Source organism: Cebus imitator, unplaced genomic scaffold (assembly GCF_001604975.1).
Source record: "Cebus imitator isolate Cc_AM_T3 unplaced genomic scaffold, Cebus_imitator-1.0 Scaffold18, whole genome shotgun sequence".
NCBI classification, from domain to species: domain Eukaryota; kingdom Metazoa; phylum Chordata; class Mammalia; order Primates; family Cebidae; genus Cebus; species Cebus imitator.
Window position 1 is genome coordinate 19,188,309 of NW_016107333.1, and position 13,688 is coordinate 19,201,996.

Sequence of the window (13,688 nt, forward strand, 5' to 3'; positions counted from 1 at the left end):
TAAATCCAGGAGTTTGAGACCAGCCTGGGCAAGATGGTGAGACTCAGTCTCTACAAAAAAAAAATAAATTAGCTGGGCCTGGTGGCCCACACCTGTGGTCCCAGCACATGGGAGGCTGAGGCAGGAGGATCATGTGAGCCCGGAAGGTCGAGGCTGCAGTTAGCTATGTTTGCACCACTGTATTCATGCCTGTGCAACAGAGCAAGACCCTGTCACAAGATAAAAAAATAATAGATCCCTGACTTTCAAACACTACCAAATTATAAACCAAATTTACTGGCAATAAAGAATAAAATCAGGGCCGGGCGCGGTGGCTCAAGCCTGTAATCCCAGCACTTTGGGAGGCCGAGGCGGGTGGATCACAAGGTCAAGAGATCGAGACCATCCTGGTCAACACGGTGAAACCCCGTCTCTACTAAAAATACAAAAAATTAGCTGGGCATGGTGGCGCATGCCTGTAATCCCAGCTACTCAGGAGGCTGAGGCAGGAGAATTGCCTGAACCCAGGAGGCGGAGGTTGCGGTGAGCCGAGATCGTGCCATTGCACTCCAGCCTGGGTAACAAGAGCGAAACTCCGTCTCAAAAAAATAAAAAAAAATAAAATAAAATAAAATAAAATAAAATCACATTCGCAGACTCTGTTTATTTTCCTCCTATTCAAAACAGATACATCTTTGAACACAAAGGATGCCAGAGAATCATGTTTATCAATAACTGTCAGATGACAGATGATTCAGAGTATTACGTGACAGCTGGTGATGAGAAATGTTCAACTGAACTCTTCGTAAGAGGTAAAAATGAAATTTCTTACTGTGGTCACCAGGCGCTGTTGGCTCCATCTCCCAGGGATGATGATCAAAGTGAAAGTAACTGAGACTCCTCTACACTGGCAGCTATCATGGATCCCAAGAGTCTTCTGGTTTGTTGAAGACTAGAACAGCAAAGGGGAGAAAGAAAACCTGTTGAGTACAAATGCCTCATGGTTTTGACTCAAGCCAAGCACTATTTTGCAAATATAATTATTCTAGCTATAGCTTTGAAACCCAACAGATTTTACTGGATAATCCTTGTTTCACATACTCAGTTGATTACAAATAGGTTTCTCCTGAAACCGGCTTCATTAATAAGTGATTGGCCCCAAGCACACTGAAAATCGTCAGGTACTAAGACATTGTGAAAAGAGCTGGAGGGTGTGAATGAAGCCATGTTTTGCTTATTTTCTTTATAAGGCCTTCTGATTACAGACAACTCTGAAATCTCTATCATCTATCTGGAACTAGGATCAAAGATTTGAGTTTTGTATATTCTCCTTCATCAGAAATGTCTATCACTTAGTGTCTTCTTTGTTAAAAGAATAATATTTGATATATGTTTTGTTTGTTCTTGAGAACAATAATTTATTTGACTTGGAGAACTATAAAAAAATTGGAAAAATTTACCCAGGCTTGCTAGCTATTTATTTTGCCAAGAACAGACATTTTAAGAAAAAACTCACAGCCAGGCACAGTGGCTCATGTCTGTAATACCAGAACTTTGGGAGGCTGAGGTAGGTGATCGCTTGAGGTCAGGAGTTCAAGACCAGCTTGGCCAACATAGTGAAATCCCGTTTCTACTAAAAATACAAAAATTAGCTGGCTGTGGTGGCATGCACCTGTAATCCCAGCTACTCGGGAGGCTGAGGCAGGAGAATCACTTGAACCCGGGAGGTGGAGGTCGTATTGAGCCAAGATCATGCCACTGCACCCCAGCCTGCGCAACAGAGCAAGGCTCTGTCACAAAACAATAACAAAAACAAAAAACTCACTGTTATCACCATGTCAACTATAGATGTTGCTTTCTTACCATTGGTTTTTCATCTGTTAACAAATCAGGGCTCATGGGATAGGCTTTGGATATTTAATGATTCTGATTTCCCCTTTTTGTATACTAGAACCTCCAATTATGGTGACCAAACAGCTGGAAGATACAAACGCTTATTGTGGGGAAAGAGTGGAATTAGAATGTGAGGTGTCTGAAGATGATGCCAATGTAAAATGGTAAATAGCCTTAATGAAGTCTGTCCATTTTTAATGGACAAAATTTGTACCTTCATAGTTGATAGAACAGGAAGTATGAATAGCTTTTAAACCTTTGAAAAGAATCTCCACCTCATCAGTAGAGATAACAAAGTATACTAAGATGCTGGGATTTTTCCACTTGTGAGACTGAAAAAAAACAACAGAAATCTATGTGGGTAAGGGTAGGGAAATGGGCACTTACTACTAAGTGGATGACTCAAGTTTACCCAAGTATGTATTTTTTAATTTAACCCCTAGTCACTTTATTTTCATAGTACCTCAGGGGGAAAATTTTACACTGAGAATCCCCAATTGCTTTTAGAAATAAGAGCTTATTTGTTTTGCTCAGTTGGAGAGTGTTTTCTCAGTTTCCTTGTGAGTAACCTTAAAATTAAAAACTAGAAATTTTAAATCTTAAAATGAAATGTTATGTTGAAAGGTATAGTAAATTGCAAAGCAGGATCTGTATTAATTGTTACATGTAGATTGTTCATTCTAATAGAGAATCATAGTTATCTTTAAAATGCGTTACGCGATATTCTTACTAGTGTGCTTCAAGAGCCTAAATGTGGGTAATATCCACTCTTAGCAGTTGCATCTGATTCATTTTGAGTGCAAACAGGTGGTTCGTGTTCTTTTAGCACAATTTTGTGGACAATATTTGTTACATTATGAATCTATTGATGGATACAGAGATTGATTCATACGTTTTTAAATTTAACAAAGAGTTATTGGGTGTCTCATATCTGCCAGAAATTCTTCAGGATCTTGCAATAAACTAGAGTGACAAGGTATTTTTCCTGAAGGATTATAAACCTTTTCTATATTCCATTTTAATTCAGGTTTAAGAATGGTGAAGAGATTATCCCTGGTCCAAAATCAAGATACCGAATTAAAGTCGAAGGTAAAAAACACATCCTGATCATAGAGGGAGCAACAAAGGCTGACTCTGCAGAATATTCAGTAATGACAACAGGAGGACAATCATCTGCTAAACTTAGTGTTGGCTGTAAGTGAGACTTCTTTAGATGTCTTCTAAGTGGGCTTACTAATGATGTGGTGTTTAGAAAATTTCAATATATTTTATTTCTACTTACAATGATTATAAGTATGTAAAATGGATTTCATTCTAGCTAAGTGTGTATGTCAGATCAATCAGGGTGTTTGAGGAAGGAACCACAAGTCAATTTAATAGTAGAGTACCAATATTAGGAAGGAAGTATAAAAATCACCTGCCAGAAAAGTTATAACCCCAAGACCATATAAATATGGGGTAAATACTTAGATGTGATATCATATCCTGATAATGTTTGCTATCTATTTATCAAATAAACATTCAACACTCTGTGATTACATTTAGTATGAGAAGAAAGTACTTTAAACCAAGGAGGCTCAATTGAGAAGATTTTAAGAGCAAATTTGCTAGTAGGCTTCAGAGGCATGAGAGAATTAATATACTTCCTTCAATGCCCTCTACTACTAGTCAGTTAGCAATGGCAGAATCTCTTCCAGTTTGCCATAAAAATTAAAACAGCAAATATCACAAAAAGAGAAGAAATCTTACTTCCTTATTTGTTGCTTAGTGTAGTTGCAATTCATATAATCATTGAATTATTCAGGAGCAATCCCAATACATTCCTTATGCTTTATGGAACTGTGGCCATTTTAGTTTAACACCAAGAAGTCTTCCAGTCATAAACAGATCCTTATCTGATGTGTATCCATTTAAAGCAATTACAACCAGTTCTGCTATGATGTAACATGTACATTTCTAAAAATAATTATGCTATGCAAATCATGCAATAAAAACCACAGGGTTTATAGGCGAAATGGGATTATGAGCACAACACTCAAGAATTTTGTATTAGTCTGTTCTCATGCTGCTAATAAAGGCATACCCAAAACTGGGTAATTTATAAAGGAAAGAAATTCAATTGACTCACAGGTCTGCATGGCTGGGGAGGCCTCGGGAAACTTACAATCATGGCAGAAGGGAAAGCAAACATGTCCTTCTTCACATGGCAGCAGCAAGGAGAAGTGCCAAGCAAAAGAGGGAAAATTCCCTTATAAAACCATCAGATCTCATGAGAACTCACTCACTATCACAAGAACAGCAGGGTGGGGGTAACCAGCCCCATGATTCAATCACCTTTCACCGAGTCCCTCCCATGACACATAAGGATTATGGGAACTACAATTCAAGATGAGATTTGGATGGGGGTACAGCCAAACCGTATCAGTCAGAGACATATTTTTTAAAATATAAAACTTAATAAGTAGTAGCACACTTTTACACATGCTAAATGGTTAATAAATATTATGATATATATGGCATTTAACATTGAAAAAGACCCAAAATTTGCTTATGGAAGTAGTGTTGGAAGTGTTGTGGCTTGAGAGCTATTGTGAAGCATTAGAAAGAGGATTATTCAAAATCAAATGGGTAGTTGTGACTTCAGCTGTAAATGGGCATGGCTTATATCACATGGGAGGAACTGACGTAGCTGATAGATGTTTGAGGTACGAGTCTGTGGATTTTGTGCATTCCTTACTGGCTCATTTCAGCTAGATGCAGTTTTCTGCATTCACCTAGTTTTTCTAAGGAATAAAATTGTTCATAATCAAATGTGAAATTATCCCCTAATAAATTAATTTTATTGGTACAACTTCTCACTTTCAAAACAAGCATAGTAGCAGAGCTCACTATACCATTGTGAAATGCCACCATCTTGGCCTGTTGGAAGTTTGGGCTTGGCATTTGTGTTGGTCTATCATTTCTACAGTGAAACCTCTGAAGATTTTGACACCTCTGACTGATCAGACTGTAAATCTTGGAAAAGAAATCTGCCTGAAGTGTGAAATCTCTGAAAACATATCAGGAAAATGGACTAAAAATGGCCTACCTGTTCAGGAGAGTGACCGTCTAAAGGTGGTTCACAAGGGAAGGTAAGCAAGCCAGGTGACCTGCAAGTGAGGTTTGACCCCATCTCTACTTTCTCCATTTTCTAAATTACACATTTGGTGAGGATGTTTGAAGGGTAGCCATAGGGAGATCATCAAATAGATCAGATTGTAGGTGATCCAATCTGATCACCTGTTTGGTGATCTATCAGATAGGTCAGCAAATCTGATCCAAATCAAATCCTCCACATCTGAAACTATCACACATACTAGCGAGAAGATGTGATTTCTCCGTTGTACAGCATGTCCTACTCCTAATCCTGTATCTGTACCTAATATTATGATGCTTTGTCTAATGCATTGACTCTTTTTCCATCTAAACATGAAGTTAGAGGTCAGGTACCATAGCTCATGCCTGTAATCCCAAGGCTGAGGCAGACAGATCACTTGAGCTTGGGAGTCGAAGAGTTCCTGGGCTACACGGCAAACCTTTTCTCTACAAAAAACACAAAAATTAGCCAGGCATGGTGGCATGTACCTGTAGTCCCAACTACTTGGGAGGTGGAAAGATGGCTTGAGCCCAGTAGGGGGAGGTTGAAGTGAGCTGAGATCACGCCACCGCACTCCAGCCTGGAGAATAGAATGAGACCCAGTCTCTAATATAAATAATAAACATGATGTTAGAGGAAAAATACGAATTCTAATTGAGGACCTGATCTAATGGATTAACTATCTCTAACCAATAAGCATCACAGTGCTTTCCCATAAATCTTTATTTGTGTAGGGGACATAATATCCTAGAATCTGGCAAAGATCTAAGGCGAGAGTTTAATTCTAAATTCGTGGACTTTTAGGATATCATAAATGGACTTAGGAAGACCCATAACTACTGTGAAATTGTGAGAAAATTCTGTGTGTACAAAAATACATACTTTTTACATAGAAAGGATTCATAGTGTCCATTAGATATTCACGGGTTTGTGATCCCAATAAAGTTAATAACTATTGTTCTTAGGGTTTGTCATATAAAGCCATAATCAAGATTATTCTTGGCAATCTCTTGAATCTTAAAGTATAGCATTATTGATATGTTCTATTTTAGCCTTTTTAAAGCTATGAGTTGAAAAAAGAATAATAGAATCTGCATACACAATAAACAGATTGTATTTGTGGAGATAATTCCATATTGTCCAAAATAAAGATTTAATTTAATTTATATCAATAAATAGGATAATTAAGGCTTCTAATCCTCTCTCCCTTTCTCTCTCCCTTTCTCTCCCCACTTTCTCTCTCTCTTTCTCCCTCTCCCTCCCTCTCTCTCCTGCACTAAAGACGTTAATCAGATAAAGGCCAAGTGTCTTTTCAGTTTGGGTCATATATAATTTAAATCTTTGCAGTCTTAGAAATTTGTTTTCATTGTTTCCTTAGAATCCACAAGCTAGTGATAGCCAATGCCCTCATTGAAGATGAAGGTGATTATGTATTTGCACCTGATGCCTACAATATTACTCTGCCTGCCAAAGTTCATGTTATTGGTAAGTAAATAAGTCATTGCATAGTTGTGTTCTTTTTTGTTTGCTTTTGCTTCCCATGGAATTATAATATATTCAAAACTAAGTGACATTTAAGGAAAAATACATCAATTGGTATTAATCACCAATCAGAACGATTGGTGATTAATACCAACACCTTGCAATAAAATTGTTTTGCAAGGTGCCGGGCACCAACTATCTTGACCCCTCCTATATTCTTTTTGATCAAATAAAATAGTGATTACTACCATGATACTATCCAAACATTAGTGGAGATATTCACACAGAAATGACTGTCTGATAACAAAGACCATGCTTAATATTCTAGATCCTCCTAAGATCATCCTGGATGGTCTTGATGCTGACAATACAGTGACAGTGATTGCAGGAAGCAAGCTTCGTCTTGAGATCCCTATCAGCGGAGAACCACCTCCTAAAGCCATTTGGAGCCGGGCAGATAAGGTTTGTTTTATGCATGCACACATTCACATGCACACACACATATGCATAGACACTGCCTGTCCCACCTCTTGCCCTCCATTAGTCAGATGAAAGGAGAAAATGAAAAAAGGTACAGCAGTACAGTACAGATGTAATTCCTTTGAAAAAGATGACTGGTTTTCAGGCAAATCTGATCATCATTAATTCACTTCTCATATTTCTGACTATTATATAGCAAAGCATATTTTTATGCACAGTGAACAAAGCCTCATTTTTATTCTAATGGGAATGGGGAGATGAAAAAGAAATAGACAATGAATTACTAAATAAATAAATGAACAAGGCCACATTGGATAGCAATGAATACCAGAAGATAATAAAAGAGAATGATATGGTAGCAAGTGACTGCATAGTCAATGGCAGCCTCTGTGAAGAGCAAGGAACTCATTATGTGAAGATCAATGAGAAGAGATTTCCAGGTGGAGGCGCTTACAAGTGCCAAAGCCAAGGGGAGAGAATGAGCCTGATGTGTTGGAGGAACAGAAGGAAAGCCAGCAAGCATGGCTGGGGCAAAGTGAATGATGGGGAGAAAGACAAGTGAGGGTGCAATGGTAGAGCAGTGCCAACTCAAGTGTGAGCCTCTCACTTTCTACAAAAATAAAAACAAAAACAAAGTTTTACATTTAAAAAGAAGACATGAGTCTGGGCACAGTGGCTCAAGCCTTAATCCCAGCACTTTGGGGGGCTGAGGTGGGCACATCACCTGATGTCGGGAGTTCCAGACCAAACTGAGCCTACATGGTGAAGCCCTGTCTACTAAAAATACAAAAATATTAGCCAGATATGGTGGTGTATGTCTATAATGTTAGCTACTCGGGAGGCTGAGGCAGGAGAATCGCTTGAACCCAGGAGGCGGAGGTTGCAGGGAGCTGAGATCACGCCACTGTACTCCAGCTGGGCAACAGAGCGAGATTCTATCTAAAAAAAAAAACACAAAGCTTAAAAAAAAAACCAAAAAACAGAGTGAGACGTCTACTTTCAGCCAGAATTGAATAACAGGGACTAGATTTACCTACTCACTTCAAATAACCCCCAAAATAGACATACTATATGAACAATGGTTTTCAAGACATTGGACATCAGATAGTGAAAGACAGTGACTATGAAATATGATAAACAAATGAAGTGAGCCCTATAATTGCCTCAAGTTTATTGCCATAGAAGAGTATCCAGACAGTGGCACAAGGAAGAAAACCTGGACAGAACCCAGTGGACTCCCTAAATTTAGGACTCTCATTGTACAAGGAGACCAAAGCAGCTAGAGTTCATTAGATACATACTATGTATACTGGAGGAGAGAGCAGAGCAAATGCCCCTGGAGCTCTGCAGAGGATCTCTCTCAAGTATTCAGCAAAGATCAGTTCACATTTATGAGGAAACTACCCAAGATCTAAGAAAGAACCATCTGAAAGGATTAAAGAGGACTGACACAGACACAAGGCCAATAGTAGTGCCTATTCCCCCTAGCTAGATGTGAAAACCTCATCATTCACAGTGCATTGAGTAGAGTACTCAGAAAGGCCTTGCCTCGATGGCAGGAACAATTAATCCTAGACTGAGCACTGTCATGGACCCACCTAAAAGTCATTAAAAACAAGCGTAAAAGATTCAATCAATTTCCAAACAACTTAATTGCATTTCAAAACAAAGCTGAAGATTTATATAGGAATACAAAAATATCAAGCACCCAACATGGCAAAATTAGCAATATCTTACCATCCAATCAAACATTATGGTAGAGAAATAAGCAGGAAAACACAGCTCAAAATGAGGAGAAAAGTCAGTTACAGCCAACTCAGATCTCACATGTAAATTAGATTTAGGAGTCAAGCATATGTAAATAATTGTTTTAACTGTATTCCATAGGTTCAAAAAGTTAGGTGGAGAAATGTTGAGCTCTCCATTTGAATTAAACAGAAAAAGTTAAGTGAAAAAAGTGATCAAGTGGAAAAACATAAAAAGATCCAAATCAAATCACCTGCAGATGAAAACAATAAAATGTCTCAAAAAAATATGGTAGATGGAATTAATGGCTAATTCGACATTGCAGGTGAATTTGAAGACATAGCAATAGAAATGATCCAAAATGAAACACAAGAGAAAAAGTCCAAAAAAATTTAAAGAATCAGATTTCCAGTTTTCATTCTGGCATGTAATCGCTTAGAAGTTGCCACTCTATCCAAACAACAAGCAAAAAGCTGGACAAACTGAAAAATCAGCAACTCCTTTTAGATATGTCAGAGAAGTGAGGATACAGGGAAAACTGCTGAAATATGAGAGTGAAGTCACACATTGAAAGTTTTCAGAGTAAAAACCCATCAACCTAGAATTCTGTACCCTCTGAAATTATCTTTCAATTATCTTTCAAAAGTGAAGGAGAAATAAAGACTTTCACAGACAAACAAAAATTTAGGGAATTTGTTGCCAATGTATCTGTCTTGCAAAAAGTGTTAAAGATCTTCTTCAGAAAAAAGGAAAATAACGTATGTCAGAAACTTAGATCTACGTAAAGAAAGAAAGAGTATCAAATAGTGAATAAGTGAAAGTAAACTTCATTTTTCACATTCTCAATTGATTTAACAAATAACATTTTGTTCAAAATGATAAAAGCAACGATATATTCAATTATGTAGCTTATATTTATATTTATGTATGTTTATATATAAGTGAAATGAATGACAGCAATAATACAAAAAATAGGAGAGAAGAATTAGGAATATTTTGTTATTTTAAAGTATGTGCACTACTTGTGAACCACTGTAGTGTTACTTGAAGTAAAGCTGGGTTAATTATAAATGTATATTGTAAGCTAGGGAAACCACTTTAAAAAGTTTAAAAAATATGAAGTACAATTAATATGCTAATAAAGGAGAGAAAATGAAATCACATAGAATGCTTAATTAAAACCACAAAAGGCAGAAAAAAAAATGTAGAAGACAATAATAGAGACAAAGAAGGGCAACCAATAGAAAACAATAACAAATATGACAGATATTGATCCAGCTATATCAATGTTTACTTTAAATGTCAATGTTCCAAATATACAAATTAAAAGCTCAAGATTGTCAGAGTGGAGCAAAAACATGACCGAAAGATATGCTGACTATAAGAAACCCACTTTAAATATAAAGTTGCATCCTTAAACGTATAGAGCTGGAGAGAGACATACTGGGCTAAGACTAAACAAAAGAAAGTATGAGTAACGATATTAACTTCAGACAATGCAGACTACAAGGCAAAGACATTTATCTGGAATAAAAAGGAGGATTACATAATGATAAATGGGCCAATACTACAAGAAGGCATAATAATCCTTAACATGTATGCACCTAACAACAGAGCCTCAAAATATATGAGACAAAACCGATAGAATGGCAATGAAAAATAGATGCATTCACTATTATAGTCAGAGACTTCGACATTCCTCTATCAGAAATAGAGATTCAGCAGACAGAAGATCAGTAAGGACATAGCTGAACTCAACAGCACTATCAATCAATTGTACATAACTAACATCTATAGACTACTTCATCCAATAGCAGCATATTACACATTCTTTTCAAGCACACATAGCATATTCACCAAAATAGACCACATTCTAAGCCATAAAAACACCTTAATAAATTTTTAAAAATAGAAATCATACAATATCTGCTTTCAGAGACAATGGAATTAAACCAAAAATAAATTACAGAAGTGAGATTAAAAATAGATGAATAACAGAAAAATAGCTGAAAATCCCTCAAATTCTTAAAGATTAAACAACATACTTCAAAGAAGACATCTTAAAAGAAAATTTAAAATATATTGAATTAAATGAAAATGAAAACACAACATATCAAAATTTTTAGGATGCAGTAAAAGCAGTGTTTAGAAGGAAATTAATAGCAATGACTGAATATATTTAAAAATAGGAAAGGCATAAAACTAGTAATCAAAGTTTCCATCTTAGAAAACAAGAGAAATAAGAATAAATTAAATTCAAAGTAAACAGATAAAAGACATGATGCAAATTAGAGCAAAAATAAATGAAATTTAAAACAGGAAATTAATAGAGAAAATTAACAAAAGTTGGTTCTTTGTAAATATTAATAAAATTTATAACCCTCTAGCCAGGCTAACTAGAAAAAGAAGAGTCAAGACTAATTAACGGAAATCAAAGAGGGACATTACTACAAATCCCATTAACATTAAAAAGATAGTTAAGGGATATTATGAACAACTCTATGCCCATAAATTTCACACCCTAGTTGAAATGGACCTACTCCGTGAAAGATACAATCTTCCAAAATTCACACAAGAAGAAACAGGCAATCAGAAAAGGATTATATCTCTTAAACAAATTGAATCAATAATTAAAAACCTTCCAAAACAGCAGGTAACAGGCCGCAATGGGTTTGATGATAAATTCTACCAAACATTTAAGGAAGAATTTGTGCCTTAATCTCTTTCAGAATACTTCCTAATTCAATCTATGAGAGCAGCTTTATCCTAATACCAAAATCAGAAAATTTCAGACCAATATCTCTCATAAACAGATAGAAAAATCCTGAATAAAACATTAGCAAATCAAACCTAACAATGTATAAAAAGAATTCTACACCAAAACCAAGTGGAACTTATTCTAGGTATGCAAGCCTGGCTCAAAATTTGAAAATCAATTAATGTAATCCACCACATCAACAGGCTAAAGGAGAAAAATCACATGATTCCATCAATGGATGAATAAAGAATCTTTGACAAAATGCATGATGAAGACTCTAAGTGAAATAGAAATACAGGGAAATGTCTTCAATTTGATTAAAAAAAATCTACCCCCCAAAAAAAACAAAAACAAAAAAAACCAACAGCTAAAGTTACACTTAACAATGAGAAACTTGATGCTTTCTCACAAACATCAGAAATAAGGCAAGGGTGTACCCCTCTCATTACTGCTTTTTAACATTGTACTGGAAGGCTTAGCTAATGCAATAAAAGAAGAAAAGAAGGTATGCAAATTGGGAAGGAAGGAATAAAATGGTCTTAGTTCACAGATAACATGTCTGTCTGTGTAGAAAATCTAAAAGAATGGATACAAAAACTCCTGAAACTAATAATTTATAGCAAGGCTGCAGGATAATACAATGTCCCCATACAAAAGCCAATTGTTTTCCTTTATACTAGCAGTAAACAAGTGGAATTTAAAATTAAAAACATATTACCGTTTATATTCACACCTCCCAAAATAAAATACTTAGGTATGAATCTAACAGGTATAAAATCTATATGAGGAAAACTATAAGACTCTGATGAAAGAAATCAAAGAAAAAATAAATAAGTGAAGAGATACTCCATGTTCATTCATAGGAAGATGAAATATTGTCAAGATGTCCCAACTTAATCTAGAGATTCAATGCAATTCCAATCAAAATCCAAGCATGTTATTTTGTGAATATCAACAAACTGATTCTGAATTTTATGTGGAGAGATGAAACACCCAGAATAGCCAACTCAATATTGAAGGATAAGAACAAACTCAGAGGACTGATAACACCCAATTTCATGACTTATTGTAAAGCTTCCATAATCAAGACAGGATGATATTGACAAAATAACAGAAAAATTGATCAGTAGAACAAAATACAAAGCCCAGAAATAGACTCACCTAAATAGAGTCAACTGGTCTTTGACAGAAGAGCAAAGGCAATACAATGAAGCAAAGATAGTCTTTTCAACAAATAATTCTGGAACAACTGAAAATGAATGCCAATACAGACTGTATGCCCTTCACAAGAATGAACTGAAAGTGGATCATAGACCTAAATGTAAAATGTAAAACTATAAAATTCCTAGAAGATGACATAGGTGAAAACCTAGATGACCTTGATTATGGTGATGATCTTTTAGATACAACACCAAAGGCACAATTAGTGGAAAATACAATTGATAAGCTGGACTTCATTAAAATTAAAATCATCTGCTCTGCAAAAGGCAATGTCAAGAGAATAAGGAAAGCCATAGACTCAGAAAATAGTTACAGAAGACACATCGATAAAGAATCATTATACAAAATATACAAAAAACTCTTAAAACGCAGCAATAAAAAAATGAACAACCTGATTAAAAAATGGGCAAAAACCTGAAAAAACACCTCTCACCAAAGAAGATATATAAATGACAAGTAAGCATATGAAAAGATGTTCAACATTATATATTATTAGGGTGTTACAAATTAAAGCAACAATGTCATTCATGTATTAGAATGGCCAAAATTCAAAACACTGAGAACATTAAATGCTTGGAAGGATGTGGAACAACAGGAGCTCTCATTCATTGCTGATGGGAATGCAAAATGATACAGCTATTTTGGGAAACAGTCTGACAGTTTATTACAAAACTAAATACACTCTTACCATACAATTCAGCAATTGTGCTCCTCGGTATTTACTCAGATGAGTTGAAAACTTATGCCCACACAAAACCCTGCACACAAATGTTTATAGCAGCGTTTTTTAGAATTGCCAAAACCTAGAAGCAACCAAGCTATCCAGTAGGTGAATGAATATATAAAGTGCAGTATATCCAGATAATGGAATATTATTCAGCACTAAAAAGAAATAAGCTATGAAGCCAAGAAAAGACATGAAGGAGCCTTAAACACACATTATTATGTGAAAGAAGACTGTCAGAAAAGGTTACATACTCCCTAATTCCAACT

The 13,688-nt window shown here is 35.8% G+C and overlaps 1 protein-coding gene across 1 annotated transcript in view; it reads left to right on the forward strand.

Annotated features, from left to right (window-relative positions):
* MYBPC1 (myosin binding protein C1) overlaps positions 1–13,688 on the forward strand; it is a 101,605-nt gene that overhangs the window by 51,731 nt on the left and 36,186 nt on the right. Inside the window, exons 13-18 of the mRNA XM_037732502.1 lie at positions 667–791; positions 1,931–2,036; positions 2,900–3,066; positions 4,841–5,003; positions 6,387–6,493; positions 6,819–6,952. Of these exons, the coding sequence (XP_037588430.1) occupies positions 667–791; positions 1,931–2,036; positions 2,900–3,066; positions 4,841–5,003; positions 6,387–6,493; positions 6,819–6,952 (802 nt within the window). The remainder of the gene's footprint in view (positions 1–666; positions 792–1,930; positions 2,037–2,899; positions 3,067–4,840; positions 5,004–6,386; positions 6,494–6,818; positions 6,953–13,688) is intronic.